This window comes from Nicotiana tomentosiformis, chromosome 4, assembly GCF_000390325.3.
Source record: "Nicotiana tomentosiformis chromosome 4, ASM39032v3, whole genome shotgun sequence".
Lineage (NCBI taxonomy): Eukaryota > Viridiplantae > Streptophyta > Magnoliopsida > Solanales > Solanaceae > Nicotiana > Nicotiana tomentosiformis.
Genome location: NC_090815.1, coordinates 107002224 through 107018770, shown reverse-complemented (window position 1 = coordinate 107018770; position 16547 = coordinate 107002224). Strand labels below are relative to the sequence as shown.

Here is a 16547-nt window from a genome sequence, read left to right as displayed (position 1 = left end):
AACAAATATTCTGAGCAATACAAGGGAGACGAGGAGATGATAAAATTAGAGTGCTAGATACAGGAGCTCACAGTTCAGATACTTCTTCAAAAGTTTAAAGCTACTAGTTTTGAAATTTAAACCTACCAAGTGAGCTACAAACGACTTGCATTAACTTACTATAACATTTATGTTTCGGGAATAATACCAAAAAACTTTGCAAGTGGCTTGTGGACAAGGCAATAATTGTTATGGTGGGGAGGAAAAGAAAAAAATACAATAATCACTTACGCATTTAGCAAAATAGCAGTTAATTTCAGTTGACCAAGAATAGAGAGAAAAAAATGGGTGGAGGAGCTAGAGTTTCAAGCGAGACAAGTACCGGAAGATTATACTTCATTTCAGAAAGAAGCATCTCATCAACAAGTTTTAAAAGATACAGCATGTTGTCTCGACAAGGCTGAGTGACAAGAACGTTTCCCACCGCAGATAAGTCTAACAGCTTGCGGACTAAGTCCTCGTACAGATCACGAAGGAAGTGCCTATAAGCAATTCCACCCTAGGAACAAAAGCTTGAAATAGTCAAATCGTTGACAACAAAACTTAAGTTGTAAAAGGATTGTCTCACAAAGTAGAGTGGTAAGAACATACTTGTTCACAATGTACAAGGAGAAAGTTCACGGTCTCCTCCAAGTGTTGCCAGCCACCTTTTATAGAATGCATGTAATGACAAAGAACAACACAGTAGAAACTCCTCAAAAGATTTTGCTCACTAGTTTCAGTATCATTGTTAATTTTCGACTCCAATTTGTAGTTTTTCAATGCATTAAGCTTCATGGAGGCATCCAGCCATGCATTCCACCCGTGTTCCTAAGCAACAATGTTCAAGCAATAAGAATGTCACAAAGTTAAAGATGGGAAATATCCTAAAGCAGCAGATCAGATTTCTACCATTAGAGCTTCAACGTTTGTAGTATTCGAATCGAGAAGATCAAGTAGATCGCTAATAATTTTTATTCTTGTAGGAGCATCCTTACAACCTGATAAGAATCTGAAAATAAGGGCTAAAATCTGAGGAAGGAAAAACTGAGAGCTATTTCTGCTACTTTTCTGAAGGTCAAGTTGGTTATGCTTCTGTAGAACCTGAAACAAAATATCCAAATAGTTCAATGAATTTCTGCATGTGCACTGACTATTGAATAACTAATCAAACAAATCAAACTTTGCAACGCAACCACCAGTTAGTACATTGTATAATGGCATGACTTGCTAAGTGAGATTGTTATCTGGAAAAAAATGAGAGCACCAATTAACATGCATCACCTGTTTAGGGCTGGCACCGCCAAGCAGAACGTCAAACAATGTTGCACACAAGAGATCTGTCTGAGGAAATTTAAACAGTCTGTCAGATATAACCGAGAAAATGGGTTGCATCCTTGAACTAACTTTCCTAAGGCCCTCTGAGAGAGATTTAGATCTGCCAACAGCAATACTGAAAAATTTTGATCCTTTCTTCTCTAACGGAAGACCAACCAGCAGTCGTCCAAGGAACTGCAGACCTAGTAGTCTGATGGGCTCGAAGTCCCTGCAACAAGTACAGCAAACGATGGACAATCGAAACAGACTGTGGTTTTGAATAATTCCAACAAATTACTTCAGAAGGCACATTCACTACAACAATTTATGTACACGGGAATATAAATATAAGGCGAAATACATAAACGGCCCCTTTAAGTTGTCCACAACGATCGCACAAACACCTCAACTGACCCCTTTATCATTTGGACACTTCAAGTGTCTATTTAGTAGATTAGGTAAATACCCGAGTGCAACAAATCATATACGTGAGTTACACTTGCCAATGATGTGTCAAATGAGCCAATTAATGAACGACACGTGTAATTTGTAATAAAACTTTAGCTGGGAGAGGTAGAGGTAGGCCAAAGAAGAGGTGGGGAGAGGTGATTAGGCAAGACATGGCGCAGCTTCAGCTGACCGAGGACATGACCCTTGATAGGAAGGTATGGAGGTCGAGGATTAGGGTAGTAGAGTAGGTAGTCTAGAGTGTTCATAACAGTAGTATTGGCACGCAGTCTCGCTTTCTGTTATTTTTTTTTATTGTTGACCACCTTACTATCTTATTGTTTTATCCTGTTTTTATATGGCTTTTTGGTATTGTCTCTTCTTGTCTATATTTTCATTAATATGGTGCTTATACTTTCCTGAGCCGAGAGTCTATTGGAAACAACCTCTCTATCCTCACAAGGTAGGGGTAAGGTCTGCGTAAACACTACCCTCCACAGACCCCACGGTGTAGGATAATACTGGGTATGTTGTTGTTGTAATTAACAAAAACAGAGAATGAATTTAAAGAATGAAAAAATCCTTTTCTCTCACTTCAAACCCCCCCCCCCAAACCAAACATCATCATCTTCTTCCTTCCACCCAAAACCAGCGCCACCCCTTCCCCCTTTCATCTTCTTCCTTCTGCCCATCTTCTACATCCCCCGTCCCCTTTTCCCAATTCCACCCTCCTACCATTCCTTATAACAGAACAAGGAATCATTGACGAACCTCGCCAGAAAAAAGCTCATCTTTCTCGCCGGATAATTGATCTCCGAGCAAAGCTGAAAGAAACAATTCTAGTGGAATCTTCAGTCTTCTCTCTCCATCATTTTTTTGGCTATGAATTTGGGCTTATATCATTTTTGTTTTTCTAATTTATTATTTTTGGTGTAAAATTATCCTTATAATTATCGGCTGATTCAAATAATTGGTTGTTGTTTGTGTGTTTCTATTGGAATGAAAGTGTTGTTGGATGAAAAAGGGCGTTTATCCAATGGAGTTTGGTGTTTTTTCGCAGCTGTTGTTGCTGCAATTTCTGCTGTTTCTTTCAGCTGGGCTCGAGATTGGTTTTGGCTCGACGGAATTAGGCGGAGCTCTAGAGGTACAGGCGGTAAGTTTTGTGATGAAAGGCGGCAGTTTTTGGTGATTTACGGTGGCTTAGTTGGAGCTTTAGTGGCTGATTTTCATGGCCTCTATGGTGGCTTCATGGTGGGTTGCAGTTGAAACGAAAAAGAGAGGCTAAGCTGCGGCTATTTCTTGTTTTTTTCCACAAAAAAAAAAAATTAGGCTGAAAAAATATATTCACGCGCTCAAAATTTTGTTAGCAAACACGCATATGCCACATCAGACATGTATTTACTTGATCTACTTAATAGACACTTGAAGTGTCTAAATGATAAAGGGGTCAGTTGAGGTGTTTGTCTAATCGTTGTAGATAAGTTAAAGGGGCCGTTTATATATTTCGCCTAAATATAATGTAAAGAATTACTACGTAATTACAAACAATACAGATTATTATGTTGTTACCATTAAAAGGGAATTGAAATGGTAACACATCCAAGTTAGAAAATAGAAATGGAATGAGAGCATGCCAAGTATCAAAAACATGTAGGGCAATATCAAAGTAAATTTTTATAATGTAGAGAGAACTTAAGAATATCTTCTACCAATCAAAATTTCACACTGCACAGTCCTAAGGCCTAAGGAAAATATCTGACATCGAAGACCCTCTGCCAGCTGTTCAATAGTCCACCTAGCTCACAGTGATAATCGTGCTTTTATTTAAGTTTATCCTCATCCAGAAAAACAATAAAACCATAGCAGAATATTCTACAGTTGCTAAAGTTGATCTATGCAAGATTGTCCCACATTGGTTGTGGAAATGAGTTGTTATCTCATTCTAAGGTCTTGGGCAATCTCACCTCATGAGTTAGCCTTTGGGTTGAGTTAGGTCCAAAGTCCATTTTCTTCACACGTTAGCATAGCCTTCGTCATTGAGCCGAGGGTCTATCGGATACAGCTTCTCTACCCTGACAAGGTAGGGGTAAGGTCTGCGTATACTCTACCCTCCCCAAACCCCATTTGTGCGATTACACTGGGTTTTTTGTTGTTGTTGTTGTTGTTATCATAGCCTTCGTGAGCAATTACTCATTGCGCATTTACTAGCGAAGTTTGGAAAAGAGTATCGTCGTCGTGCATTTGTTGGCCGCTGTGAAAGTTGTCACATCATCCTTTGGCGAGCAAAACCAGATGAGTCATGCAGGAAAATAACGATCTTGCGTGCCTACATGCGCTGATCAAATCTAGTATTTTCACGACTTCTTCACATGCCGAGTGTGTGAGCCATTTCTAGACGTTTTCCGGCTAGAAGGGTTGGCTCTTAGGTGTTATCTCCTAGTGACCTTGAGTAGGCCCCGGCACAGCACCTTTCTCGCTCGAAGGATCTATAAAAAGAACGTCCCACTACGGATTCCTATCCCATTAAAATAGTACAAATAAATAATATATTCCAAGTCTTATATTTAAGCATGCGCATTGGAAAAAACCTTTGGCTTTGGACTCTCTGCTTTGATAGATCTTTCCTCTCAAAAGAGGTTTTACCAAACCCATAATGTCCTTTGTTTAATACCCATTTTCAAGAGCGGAAACCTTAAATAGAAAACCATTTCTTCTACTCTCGACAATCAATCCACCAGGTGCTCCCAGATTCCTACCACCGAATCAGGGTACAGTTTTCCGGCCACTTCAGGTGAAGATATCTATTTCTCAGGGATTGATTTTTCTTTTCCGACCCCCTCCACCTAAAGGTTTCCAGATTCCAACCACTGGCAAAAAGGGTTACAACAAACTTCAAATTCTACCTACGGTGAACTTGATTTTCCGGCAAGAATTTTCAGGTTTTAAGTCATCTTTGAGTCGATTTCCCCGCAGCTTCCAGGAATTTGAGAAACTTGGTTACAATAAAATGGAATCCAATACTGTGAATAGTATGATGGTTTCTTTATCTGATTTTACTTCTTCATTTCATTTTGTTTGTGATAATTGACTTGGCACAAAGTTTAATAAAGAAAGGAAGACTTTAACACTTGTGGTGGAAAAACCTCTCATACACAAGAGGCATGCCAAAAAGTAGAGAATCTACCGAAAGATAGGATTCTCCGCGAAAGATACCCAATCTTCTATACAAATAGAACCTTCATAGGTGCATCAAAAGATACTGAGAATTTATTATATTTTAGTTCCTTCATAATAAAACACTAAAACGGGATATACTCTGGAATAGTTTTTCTCATTCAGACCGGTAATAGCGTGGTTTGTGTCTTCCAATCTTCTTTTTCTCGGTCTTTGGGTCATTGATTCAGGTATGTCTAATCATATTTCTGGTAAATAAATCATTTTTCTCTACCATTTCTTAATCAATCTCTACTAATAGGCACAATGTCAAACAGATCTCAAACCATGGCAACCAAAATAGCTCAAGCTACCCAACTTTCTTTCATAACTTTGATTTCAGTTTTTTCGTTTATGGTTGTCCTTAAAATCTCATATTCGTCCTTTACCCAGACACTTAACTACTCACAAACCTTCTTCCGTAACTTTGGTGTCACACAGAATGTTGTACGGGACAAGGACATGAATCACATGGACTTTATTACCTAAGCCTTCCAAAATCATCTAAAGCTTGTCTTATTACCAATTCACCTAGATGATTGAGACATCCTAGTTTATCTTTTCTTATATAGTAATAATTTTACTAATAATGAAAAACTCTTCCCTATACAACAGTATGCCAAAAGGTAGAGAATCTACAAAGATAACCTATTTTATCAAAGCTTCAGAAAATGATATCTAATTTGTCTTACTTATCTACTTTAGAATGTGATAGGTTCGGCTCGGTAAGCATACTTATTTTCCCTTACCTCGACGAGTTGATAATCGAGCAACTTTCCTTTCTCTTTAGTTCGTTTGGACGTGTGGGGGTCCTAGTCGGGTTAGTTCTACTTCGGGACTCCGCGACTTTGTCAATGTCATGGATGATTATTCAAGATGCACTTGGATATTCTTGATGAAAGATCTCTCTGAGTTATTTCCATTTTCCAGACCTCCATACTCAAATCCAAAATCAATTTGGAGTTATATCTGCTCTTTTCATAGTAATGATGCACCAAAATGTTTATCTTCTTCATTTCAACGGTTAATGAACTCTCATGGGATCATTTATCAAACGTCCTCCTCGCACCTCTAAACAAAATGAAATAGCTAAGAGGAAAAATAGCATTTGATTGAGACCGCTCGCACCATCCTCATTACAGTCTCATGTTTTGTTGCGTTTTTTGACGGATGCGATTATCGCATCCTGTACCTAATTAATTGTATGCATTCTTTTGCAATCAAAAATGAGGTTGCCCATTCTGTTGTATTAGCACATTTACGGTTATATTCGTTTCTACCTCGTGTTTTATGAAGCACGTGCTTTGTCCATAGCTTCACACCAAAAAATACAAGTTAGTCCCTCGTGCTCTCAAGTCTGTAGTCTCCAAAGTTATTCGAAGTTGAAGGGGTATTAGTCCTACTGACTTGACAACCAACAGTACCTAGTCTCCGCTGATGTTACCTTCTTTGAGGCTCAACCCTACATCACACTCTTGTCTTTTGAACATCTACACACTTATGAAAGTTTACCCTTTCCATCTTTTGGGGATCTTAGCATTATCTCTCATTCACCTCCTCCATAGCTACAGTTCCACCACTTATAGTTCCACACCTATAATTCCACCTTCTACGGCTCCACCACTATTGACTTATAATCATTGACTGTGCTCCTCATCCGGTCCAGACGATTCACGCCAGGAGCAAGATTCTTTGCCTGCTACAGACTTGTCTCTCTCACAGAGTATTGCTACTTAGCAAAGTATTTGTTCTACTTGTAATCATATTCCTAACCATACTTGTTTGAGCTATCATCGCCTGTCACCATCTCATTATGCCTCTGTGTCATAACTTTCATCCGTTTCTACTCCTAAGACTACATGGAGGCTCTTTGTTGTTCAAGCTGGTGACAAATAGCTATTATTGAAACGATGTCCGTTTTACACTCACTCTAGTGATACTTGGAAGCTTATACCTCTGTCTCCAAGAAAATCGTCTATCAGTTGTGGGTGAGCAGACATGGTGAAGGTTAGTGTTGTTGGTCAGATTGATCAGTCATAAGGCATGTAGTGTTGCCAAAGGTTGTACTCAAATCTTTGGGCCTGACTATATTGATACATTCTCTCTTGTGGCTAAGATTGCTCTCTCCATCTTTTTGTCTATGGCCATTGTTTGCCGTTTGCCTTATTATTAGTCAGACAACAATAACGCATTTCTTCACGAGTATTTAGAAAATGAGATAAATATGAAGCAACCACCTAGCTTTGTTGCTTAAGAGGACTCTAGTGGTCTGGTATGCCGGCTATGTCAATCACTGTATGATCTGGAACAATCCCTCCGAGCATGGTTTAGTAAACTTGGCTCAGTTTTTTAGGAGATAGGCATGACTTGCAGTGAAGCAAATCATTCTATGTCCTAACGTCATTTCACAAAGGGAGTATGCTCTTGATATCCTTGAGGAGAGGAGAACGTCAAATTGTAGGCCTATCGACACTCCTATGGATCAAAATTAAGCTTCTACCAGGACACGTTGCTTTTTAGTGATCCCAGAACATATAGGAGGTTCGTCCGCAAGTTGAATTAACTAACCGAAACTTGACCTGACATTGCTTTTTTGATGAGTACTATAATTCAGGTCTCCGATTCTCCGTGTGATGGTCACCGGAATACGGTGACTCATATTCTTCAATACATAAAATCTGCTCTTGGATATGAGTAGCTTGTTCGATATACAAATGCAAATTGGGTAGGTTCACCTACCAACAGGCAATCTACTCCATGGTATTGCATTTTGGTTGGAGATAATTCAGTGCCTTGGAAAAATAGGAAGCAAATATAGTTGCAAGATCGAGTGTAGAAGCAGAATATCGAGCAATGGCAGTGGCAACCTGCAAACTCGTATAGATCAAGCAACTACTAAAGAACTGAATTTTGAAGAGATTGGCCAATTGTAACTTGTGTGTGACAATCAAGTTGCATCTTCATATTGCATCAGATTTGGTGTTCTATGACAGGACTAAGCACAAAGTATTTCATTGTCATTTCGTCAGAGAAATAAAACACCCCCAGGAGACATTGTCACAAAGTTTATAGAGTCGAATGATCAGCTTGCAGATATATTATTCACCAATTCATAGGACAAGTTACATATGCAGCAAGCTTAGTACATGCAATTTGTATGGACCAGCTTGAGAGGAGTGTTAGAGATACTGTAAATATGTTATATCAATTAGGATCAGATAGTGTCAATTAGGCGTATAGATTTCAGTTAGCTTGATTGATTTCCTGTAGGGTGTAATTCTTGATTTTCCCTCCTAATTTAGAGCATGAATACTTCAATATTTAAACACCCAATAGCTTCAAAGAATAATCAAGCTGAGTTTCTCTAAATTTTGTTGTTTTTTCTTTCATTTCTCACAATGGTAGCACCTCTAACAATTTAAGCTTTTAGATGGGGTGGTCGCACAATTCGACAATAATGATAACTAAAATATGTGTTTCTACAATTTGAGGTCATACCTTTCAAGAAGATTTACAAATATGTGACAACCACCAATCATATTGACTTGTTCAAGGAAAGATGCAAGCAGTTGTTTCTGAGAAACAGCCCGAATAACCATATGCAGAACATCTTCAATGCATGCCATGTCCTGGCTACTTTCAAAAAAGGCTATGAGAGACTTTATATCTGATGCTGAAATATGCTGCCTACATAAACAAAATGGTAGGAGAACATCTTCAAAAGGTGGTGGATAAAAAGAAATAGTTCTATTTCTGAAAAAATAAAATATGAAAGCTGAACAGGAGCTAGAAAGCTTACATAGTAAAGAAGAAAACTCAGTCACTACAACAGTCAAAAGAAGAAAAATTCTATCCTTTCTAAGAAAAAGAAAACTACCTGAGACTCATCTCACCGAGACTCAATAGAAGGAGACGAATTTTATGTATTTCATCTTTGCTAGGTCTCTCCCCTATAACTTGCTTTGTCACAGGATGTAAAAGAGGCTTGCTTCCAATAGCAAAACGAGTTTTGACATCATCCCAGTAAAATTGTCGAATTATGTCAAGAACACGGGGGAGCCTACATAAACTTCTCAGCAACCTTGGATCATTATCGAATTGCTGGATGAGAAACATATACAGTTCACGTTGAACTCTGTAAACTGAGTAGACCCATACAACAGGATTGAGAAATATATGGGATATAGCATCCTTGACTAGCATATCTGACAAACCTGGCAATAAATTAAAGAGAGCTACATAACCGAATATTTGGCAAACTGCCTCAAACTGAAAGTTGGAGATTAAGTAGTTAATGAACTCAAAGACAACAAAAAAGAACACACAAGTAGCTTGTGCGACATACCACTATTTGCAACCACATTAAACAAATGTTTTAAAGCAGACAGTGTATCCATATTTAACTGCTCAGGTGGAACTGACTGCAGCAAAAACCCAAGTATTGGAAATCCAGAAAGAAGGAGCATCTGTTGTTGATTGGCTAAATTCTCATCCAGAACAGAAGCTATAAGTTCAATAACTTCAGCAGTTAAACGCTCCTTTGTAATCGGGGTAAGTAAAGCTTGGCCAGCTTGCTTAGCTTCTTCAATTTCATACAAATCAGTCTTGGTGAAAAGAGGGAAAAACACAGAGACACCCCCAACACAATATATGATCTGTTGAAGCAATCGCCTGGAACACAGCTGTGTCCCGACCAAAACAGTTGCTTCAAATGAACTTTTATCTAATCCAGGATCCACCATTGGTGAAACATTAAACAAACACCTACCATTACGTGCCTGATACAGAAATTTCAGTATTTTAGTTCCATATGAACAAGCGCAAAAAAAATCAGGGAACAATTCAAGGAGAAAGAAAAAAGAACCTGTGAATTAAGTCCAAATATGATTTTGGATGCAAGACCATCTTTAACATCAAGTACTCCACTGGGCAATGGGTTATCCAAATGAACTGCAGTTTCATTATCCAGGAAGGAATACATGTAGCTAGGTCCTAAAGAATAAATGCCTTGCACATGTTCCGAAGAAATGGAATCGTTGAACAAGTAAACTGGACCAATCTGACCATAGAAAGCAGATGGATCTTTTGAAGAAAGTGTAGGACTCTCTTCCTCATACGAAGGTAAACTGATTTTCGTGCCAATAGTGCAACAAGTCAGAGGCTCATTTACCTTGGCATATCTGCAACCAAATTGTGAAGTTCAGGAAGCTCTTCTCAATTGGAAATAGATCGAACCAACTCTTCTCTAACAAAATCAAAAATCAGGAGGGAGAGAGAGAGAGAGAATGCAAAATACCTGCATTTTTCAGAGGATACAAGAGTTCCATCCAAATAACACTTCAATTGGCTACCTCCAGAAAATGTCCTACCAATTGTATGTGTTAAACACAAAAAATGCCACTTCTTTCTAACAAGATTGACTTGCAGCACAACGGATTGCCTTTTCTGATTAATTAACTGTAAAAAGTAACAGAGCTATTAATAGCAAAGACATCAAGCAAACGTGGCTTAACAAAGAGGCTGGTGTAACCTATTCAAATATCATAATGCACTCCAAACTCAAGATTCACAGAAATGTAAACAAAGTAACAAACCCCAAGTAAAACTGAAGCAAACAACAACTTTTATCACCTCATATATAAGTTTATCTTTTCCAAGAACACCAAGGCATCCTCTTCCACTTTCAGTAAGAAAACTGAAAAGTCCCATTGTTCCACCACCTCTAGGAAAGCTTTCTACCCTTAGCCAACAAGTAAAAGAAAACCCCTTATTCAATGGCCACTGAACTGGAGTTTTTATCAAAATTCCCTGCATGAGGGAAGGACAAACATCACATAATTTAAAACGAGAAGTTACTCAGAGAAAGTAGAGAAACGATAAAGAAGAGATAACAATTGTTTCAGTTACCGATTCCATGCCATTGAGATCAAAGAAGGCAGTTGGTCCCTTCTCGTTGAGCATTGACAGCATGCTGGTCAAAAGCAATGAGCTGTACTGCTGATGTGACCCTACTTTCTCACTCCGGAGTAGAGCGAACATTTTGCGTATATCTTTTCCAGAAATGCTATGCCCACCAATGACCTGAATTAATTGTGCAATTTTCAAGACTACAGTGTCCTTGCCCTCTTGGGGAAACCAATCAAGAAGAAAGTTTAGCATCCCTGCTTTGACACAAGAAGCTTGATTGGACATTGAGTCTCGTATAAGCTGAAGAAAAACATCAAGCCCCTGATTCCGCAATGAGTCACTGCTCTGCCCAGTTAGCAAACAGAAATATCATTTTTCAGAATACTATATTTCCAAAAATAAAAGGAAATAACACAGTGAAAGCACATCAGCCAATATCATAACAGGAAAAACGTTAAAGCAAGGTGGGATAGATACCAACCTTTTGCAGGACATTGAGATATAGCAAGATAACATCTTCATTCTGAAATACGAAAGCAGAAAGGAAAAGATAACATGAGAAGCACATTTAACATGTCATTAACATACAAAACCATGAGGAAACAAAAGCTGCTATTGGGTTTTTTTGTAACAAGTACAAGAGGCTGCTATTACTGTCGGTGCACATACAAGATTTCGGACTACTAACCTTTATCACAGGGCTTGCCTTGAGATCAAACTTCCCATCGACCAACATATCAAGCAGAGCATCTAAAAGCGCCTCACTCGGTTGCCATTGGCAGAAGTCCAACAGCAAGCTACGCAAAGTCTGATAACCTGTGCCCACAAGAGCTCGAAATGCAACCTTTGAGACCAAAAGAATAATAAATATGAGTAGCGAAAAAAAACATCAGCTTCTCATGCTAAATCATGAACTTGCAAGCAAAGATATTTTCCACAATTCAGACAATGAAAAACATGCACCGTTTCAACTGGACGAGAAATCATGGTAAAAGAGAGACATGATTGGGATAAGAAACACTTTGATGGACTGAGAAACTGAACCCGACCGCATCTATTAGAAATACCAGAATGATATAGTAGTAAGATTGGGTTCAATCTACTCTTCGTTCTAGATAACCCATGACCTTCTTGGTTTTGATTAGACACAGAATTGGCTTTAGAGGATAAAGTGGATGCCTTAGGATTAAGCTTTTCAGTGGGAGTAATGTTGCTGTAGCTTGTAACTGCTGTTTTCTCTGTCTTCCTCAAGAGTTTTCGTGAAAATATAGGTCCTAATTCCCTTGAAGATATAGCTCAATATTCAATTGAAATAAAAGGCAGTCTGAGTCGTCCGGAACCAACTTTGGTTCATCAATGAGTAAACAATTTCCTGCTTGTTTTATCCATTATGTACCAATTTTAAATATACTGATGCATATATCCAGAAATGCAGAAGTTTATTTTAACCAGAAGGAAGTGCCAAAGCTACACTGCCTACCCAGGAATAGAGTATGAAAGGTTCTTCCAGAGCAGTTAGCAGAAGCTTTCACACACAGTCACAATTTTACAATAAGGAAAAGACAAAGACGTATGATAGTGAGCCCCTTATTATAATGTGACAAAGGTTAGCCTCCCTTCATCCGAAATTTTAGAATAACACAAAATAACAAAACACTGATACAAACGCTCTCTGTCACATAAAATTTACAAGGTTCTCTGGAAAAAAATTGCAATAACGGGAATGATAAAAGACTGCGAGTTGGCACTACAACGGAAATGAGGCCAAAGCTAGAAACAAGAAAGAAGTGGCAGAAGAAATGCAGCATCGTACATAATTATCAGCCTGTTCATTTAGGAGGAAGTTAAAAGTACACCAATTTTCATGTTCTCCATAATTTTGCAACCATTTTACAAACAAATAATGCTAACTAATTGCACAAAAGAGAAAAACTATAAGCAGCAGAAACAAACCCACCTTTGAGGTATCATTCCCTGAAAGCAAGCAGGTTAGTGTTTGGAGGACATTCAGAACCAGCTCTTCACCTTTGGACACGTCAAGGTTCCCATTCAGCAAGGATACAACATGTATAAAACACTCGCCATTGCGAAATAAAGCCTGATAATACTGACAACATAGAAACCACTCTCTGTCAACATGTTAACAGAATATGAATAGCAGAAAACATACAGCTATAGAAAATAGAAAAACATAGAATTAGCAGAGTATACCTCTATATCTGTCAAAAGTAAATCAATCATCCCAACCAATAGATCGATAGACAATTCTACAAAGTTCTCCCGGTCCTTAACATGAGTAAATGTTTCCAGATACTTCGAACATAAATACAATTTAGCTTTCTGGTCCTCCTCAGAATATGGAACAATCTGTTCCCCCAGCAAAGAATCCACATGAAAGAGGTCAAAAGAAAAGAAGTAAAGATTAGTAGTAGTCACTGTAAGAGCACCAAAAAATTAATAGACAATAAATAAGATAAATACATGGAAGGTTATTCATTCTACCTTCATCAAATCAAGAATAAGAGGAAGCATGCGATTTCTCAACTTTTCTTCCCAAAACAAATCAAACAAACGATCAACGCAGGTAGCGTTGTGCAAAGTAGAATGTTTCGCATCATTTGCAAGAGAGAAAAATTCTGCGAAGAGTTCAATAAAAGCCTCCATGCTGTTCTGCCAACGATGGATCATCTCGAGAGAATTCACCATGTCCTGGTTTAGAGAAGGACCAGGTTCACTCTGACCACTTTCAGTGTGAGGACTAGCAATCCCATGCCTTTTAGACTCTTGGGCCTGAATGCAGGCAACTTTAAGGACACGAGGAACTGCATCAAGTGTTTTAAAAGAAGAAAGTGTTTTCTCTGATGAAGACCGCATTATTTGAAGCAGGCTCTTTGCAAAAAGATTTGCAACCCCAGGATTACAAGCAGATTGTTCAAGACCCTCCAGCAAAATTGAGCACTCAGGCTGCCACCATAAGAAAAGTAAGTTTCAGGAAAAAAGGAAAACTGAATTGCATAAGCTCACATCTTATGAACCAAAGAGTGCAAAACTAGTACTCCCTCAGTTCCAATTTATGTGACACGCTTTCGTTATTAGTTCGTTCAAAAAGTATGATACATTTCTATATTGGAAACAATTTAACCTTAAAATTTCCATTTTACCCTTAATAAGAAGCTTTTATAGCCACAGAAATGTTATAGAATATTTGAAACCACAAGTTTCAAAAGTCTCTTTTTAGAACTCCGTGCCGAGTCAAACTACGTCAAATAAATTGAACCGGAGAGAGTACAACCAAGCATTTTATGTTCTTTAATTTACTAAACCTGTTAATCTGGAAGAAAAGGCATGGAAGGAAGCTCAGTAAACAGTCGGGAAGGTGAGGCATTAAAGGGGACCCCAATGCATGATTGACACTTTCGTTAAGACTAAAATTACCAACAAGGACAGTAGCTTAACATGAAGAGAGGTAGGATTCTATCCAGTCTCAAGAATTGTATAATTTCACCCAATATGAAAACTGAGGAGGAATAATGTTATACTTGGAAGATAACAAGTCTAAGACCCAACCTTTCATAACGTCATTAACCAGCCTAGGGCTTTGGTTTAACAAGTAACAACGAAGGAACCCAACCGGAAAACCTTGATGGGTTATTCTCAGGATCGCACCACCACCCTCCAAGAGACAAGCCTATCGCGACCAAAACCAAGGTAGAATCTCCGGCGTAAGACCACCCACGTGCCCTCACGCGCGGCCCGGTTCCGGCGACTTCTCAGCCACGCGCCGGCGCGTGAGGCATATCCCGGCCAGATCTCACATTTTCTCCTTCAGACAGCCTCATCGCGAGGCTGTTCCGAGTCTTCACGTCCAAGAACATCCAAATTCCGACGACATTTACTATTTTCCGGCGACGGGACCAGATCTCAATACTTCTTCAGACAGCCTCTTCGCGAGGCTATTCCGAGCATTCCCATCCCAGTTCCTCCTAAATCAAAAGATTTTTTCTATTTGCCGGTGAAAAGCCAAAAATCTTCATATTCAGGCGGCATTCTATGAATTTTCGGCATCATGCAGCACCGGAGCTACGGATAGTATTTTGGGACAGCCGAATTTAGATATGATGGACTCTAAAGAGAGATCCTACTTCTCTCTAGAATCTAGAAAGCTGGAAAACATGTCTTTCATCAAAGATGCCTCTTGGCCAGCCCTAGAACTTGGGGGAAGATGCCATCGAAAGCTCGACGTAGGGCAGGAGACGCACTTCTCGCTATCTCAGGAGCACACCCTCAGGCGCAAGGGTTTCTTGGAATTTTGTCTGATTGGGTCTTTCTCCAAATGGGTTGGTTCTCCAAAGGCTGTTAGGAACTGGGCAGCAAAGGTATGGAACGTCAAGGACGGACTGAAAATATCGCAACTAGGGGACACACAATATCTCTTTCGATTTGTCGACGAGTCTCAAGATTCAGAAATTCTTGTCAGAGGAAACAGGAGGCTTGATGGGAACTTCTTAAAGCTAGACAGATGCGTGGAGCACAATGGGTGTCTCGACCCTCGTTTCCCCGGCGAAATTTTGGTGGTCAACATGGTGGGTCTCCCGGTGCATTTTTGGTGTCTTGACCTATTCAAGAAAATTGAAAAAATCTGTGGGGGTTTTATTGATGTCACTTGCAACCTACACGATCTCTCGCGAGTGAGGATTGTGGTGAGGAAAGGGGGCATAATCCTTGTTTCCACTGTGGTGGAAGATGGCTACTTGAGTTACAGGGTTTGGTTGAGCCCTGAATTTCGCCTTATATTTATGCCTGTGGTAGTGGCGGAAGAAAAGGGAAGATCAAATAGAAGGGAGGGGAGGGGAAATCAATCTCTGAAGGAAGGGGAGGGCTCACCGGATCAGTGGACAAAGCCGGAATCAGACGTTAGATCAAGAAGAGACGGGGGGCTTAAATTTAGGAGAAGACAAAAAATTATCGGGAGGAAAAGACATGAATGCCCCTGGGTTAGTGATGCGGGCTGGAAAGGCAGAATGGGTCGGTCCTCGTTTAACTATCATAGGGCCGGGCAAGTTCTCAACAAGTATAGGCCTGGGCCTCGACACATGGGCCCAGCAACTTTTCCCAATTCTATTAGAATTGACCTCTGATAAGGCTCCTAAGCATACGGGAGCAGTCGCTCCTTCTTCTTCTGCCAATGGTGCTTCACACGGTGGTATTTCCTCACCAAGCTCTAGTGACCTGCGCCCCTCTTCGGCCGCTGATCCAGGGACAGCACCGGCTAAAGCTGGTGGTGTTATTCCACGACCTCCCGCCTCTGATGAACCCAGCTCCATCGCCCCCTCATCTCCCACTGTGCTTAGTTGTGCTGAGGTTACACTACAAGCTCCTTCTTCTCCTAGGGAGATTGCTGCGCCTGCCCCAATTGATGTCAGTGGCGGTCCAGTAATACCAGTTAATATGCCGCCAAGGGTTCCATCCCAATATCCTGCTGGCGTTTCTGGTCATTCCAATAGAAGCGAGGCGTTTATTTCAGAGGTTGGTGCCTCTCAAGGAAATGATGAGATCCTCCCGGCACCTAAAGTTCATATTGCTAGCAATGCTATGGTCTTGTATTCCTCTGGTAGAGGCAAGGAAAGGGTACATACAGAAGACGC

General features: G+C 39.8%; 1 protein-coding gene across 4 annotated transcripts in view; it reads right to left on the bottom strand.

Moving 5' to 3' along the window:
- Nucleotides 1–16547, bottom strand: part of LOC104106275 (BEACH domain-containing protein B) — a 54116-nt gene that overhangs the window by 18836 nt on the left and 18733 nt on the right. For all 4 annotated transcript variants that reach the window (XM_018774198.3, XM_009614779.4, XM_033658698.2 and 1 more), the window contains 16 exons: nt 13405–13866; nt 13114–13269; nt 12860–13009; nt 11591–11746; nt 11384–11425; nt 10903–11247; nt 10627–10803; nt 10292–10452; nt 9860–10175; nt 9341–9773; nt 8873–9209; nt 8494–8682; nt 1303–1564; nt 931–1122; nt 631–849; nt 362–538 (listed from right to left, as the gene is read on the bottom strand). In XM_018774198.3, coding sequence (XP_018629714.1) covers nt 362–538; nt 631–849; nt 931–1122; nt 1303–1564; nt 8494–8682; nt 8873–9209; nt 9341–9773; nt 9860–10175; nt 10292–10452; nt 10627–10803; nt 10903–11247; nt 11384–11425; nt 11591–11746; nt 12860–13009; nt 13114–13269; nt 13405–13866 — 3774 coding nt within the window. The remainder of the gene's footprint in view (nt 1–361; nt 539–630; nt 850–930; nt 1123–1302; nt 1565–8493; nt 8683–8872; nt 9210–9340; nt 9774–9859; nt 10176–10291; nt 10453–10626; nt 10804–10902; nt 11248–11383; nt 11426–11590; nt 11747–12859; nt 13010–13113; nt 13270–13404; nt 13867–16547) is intronic.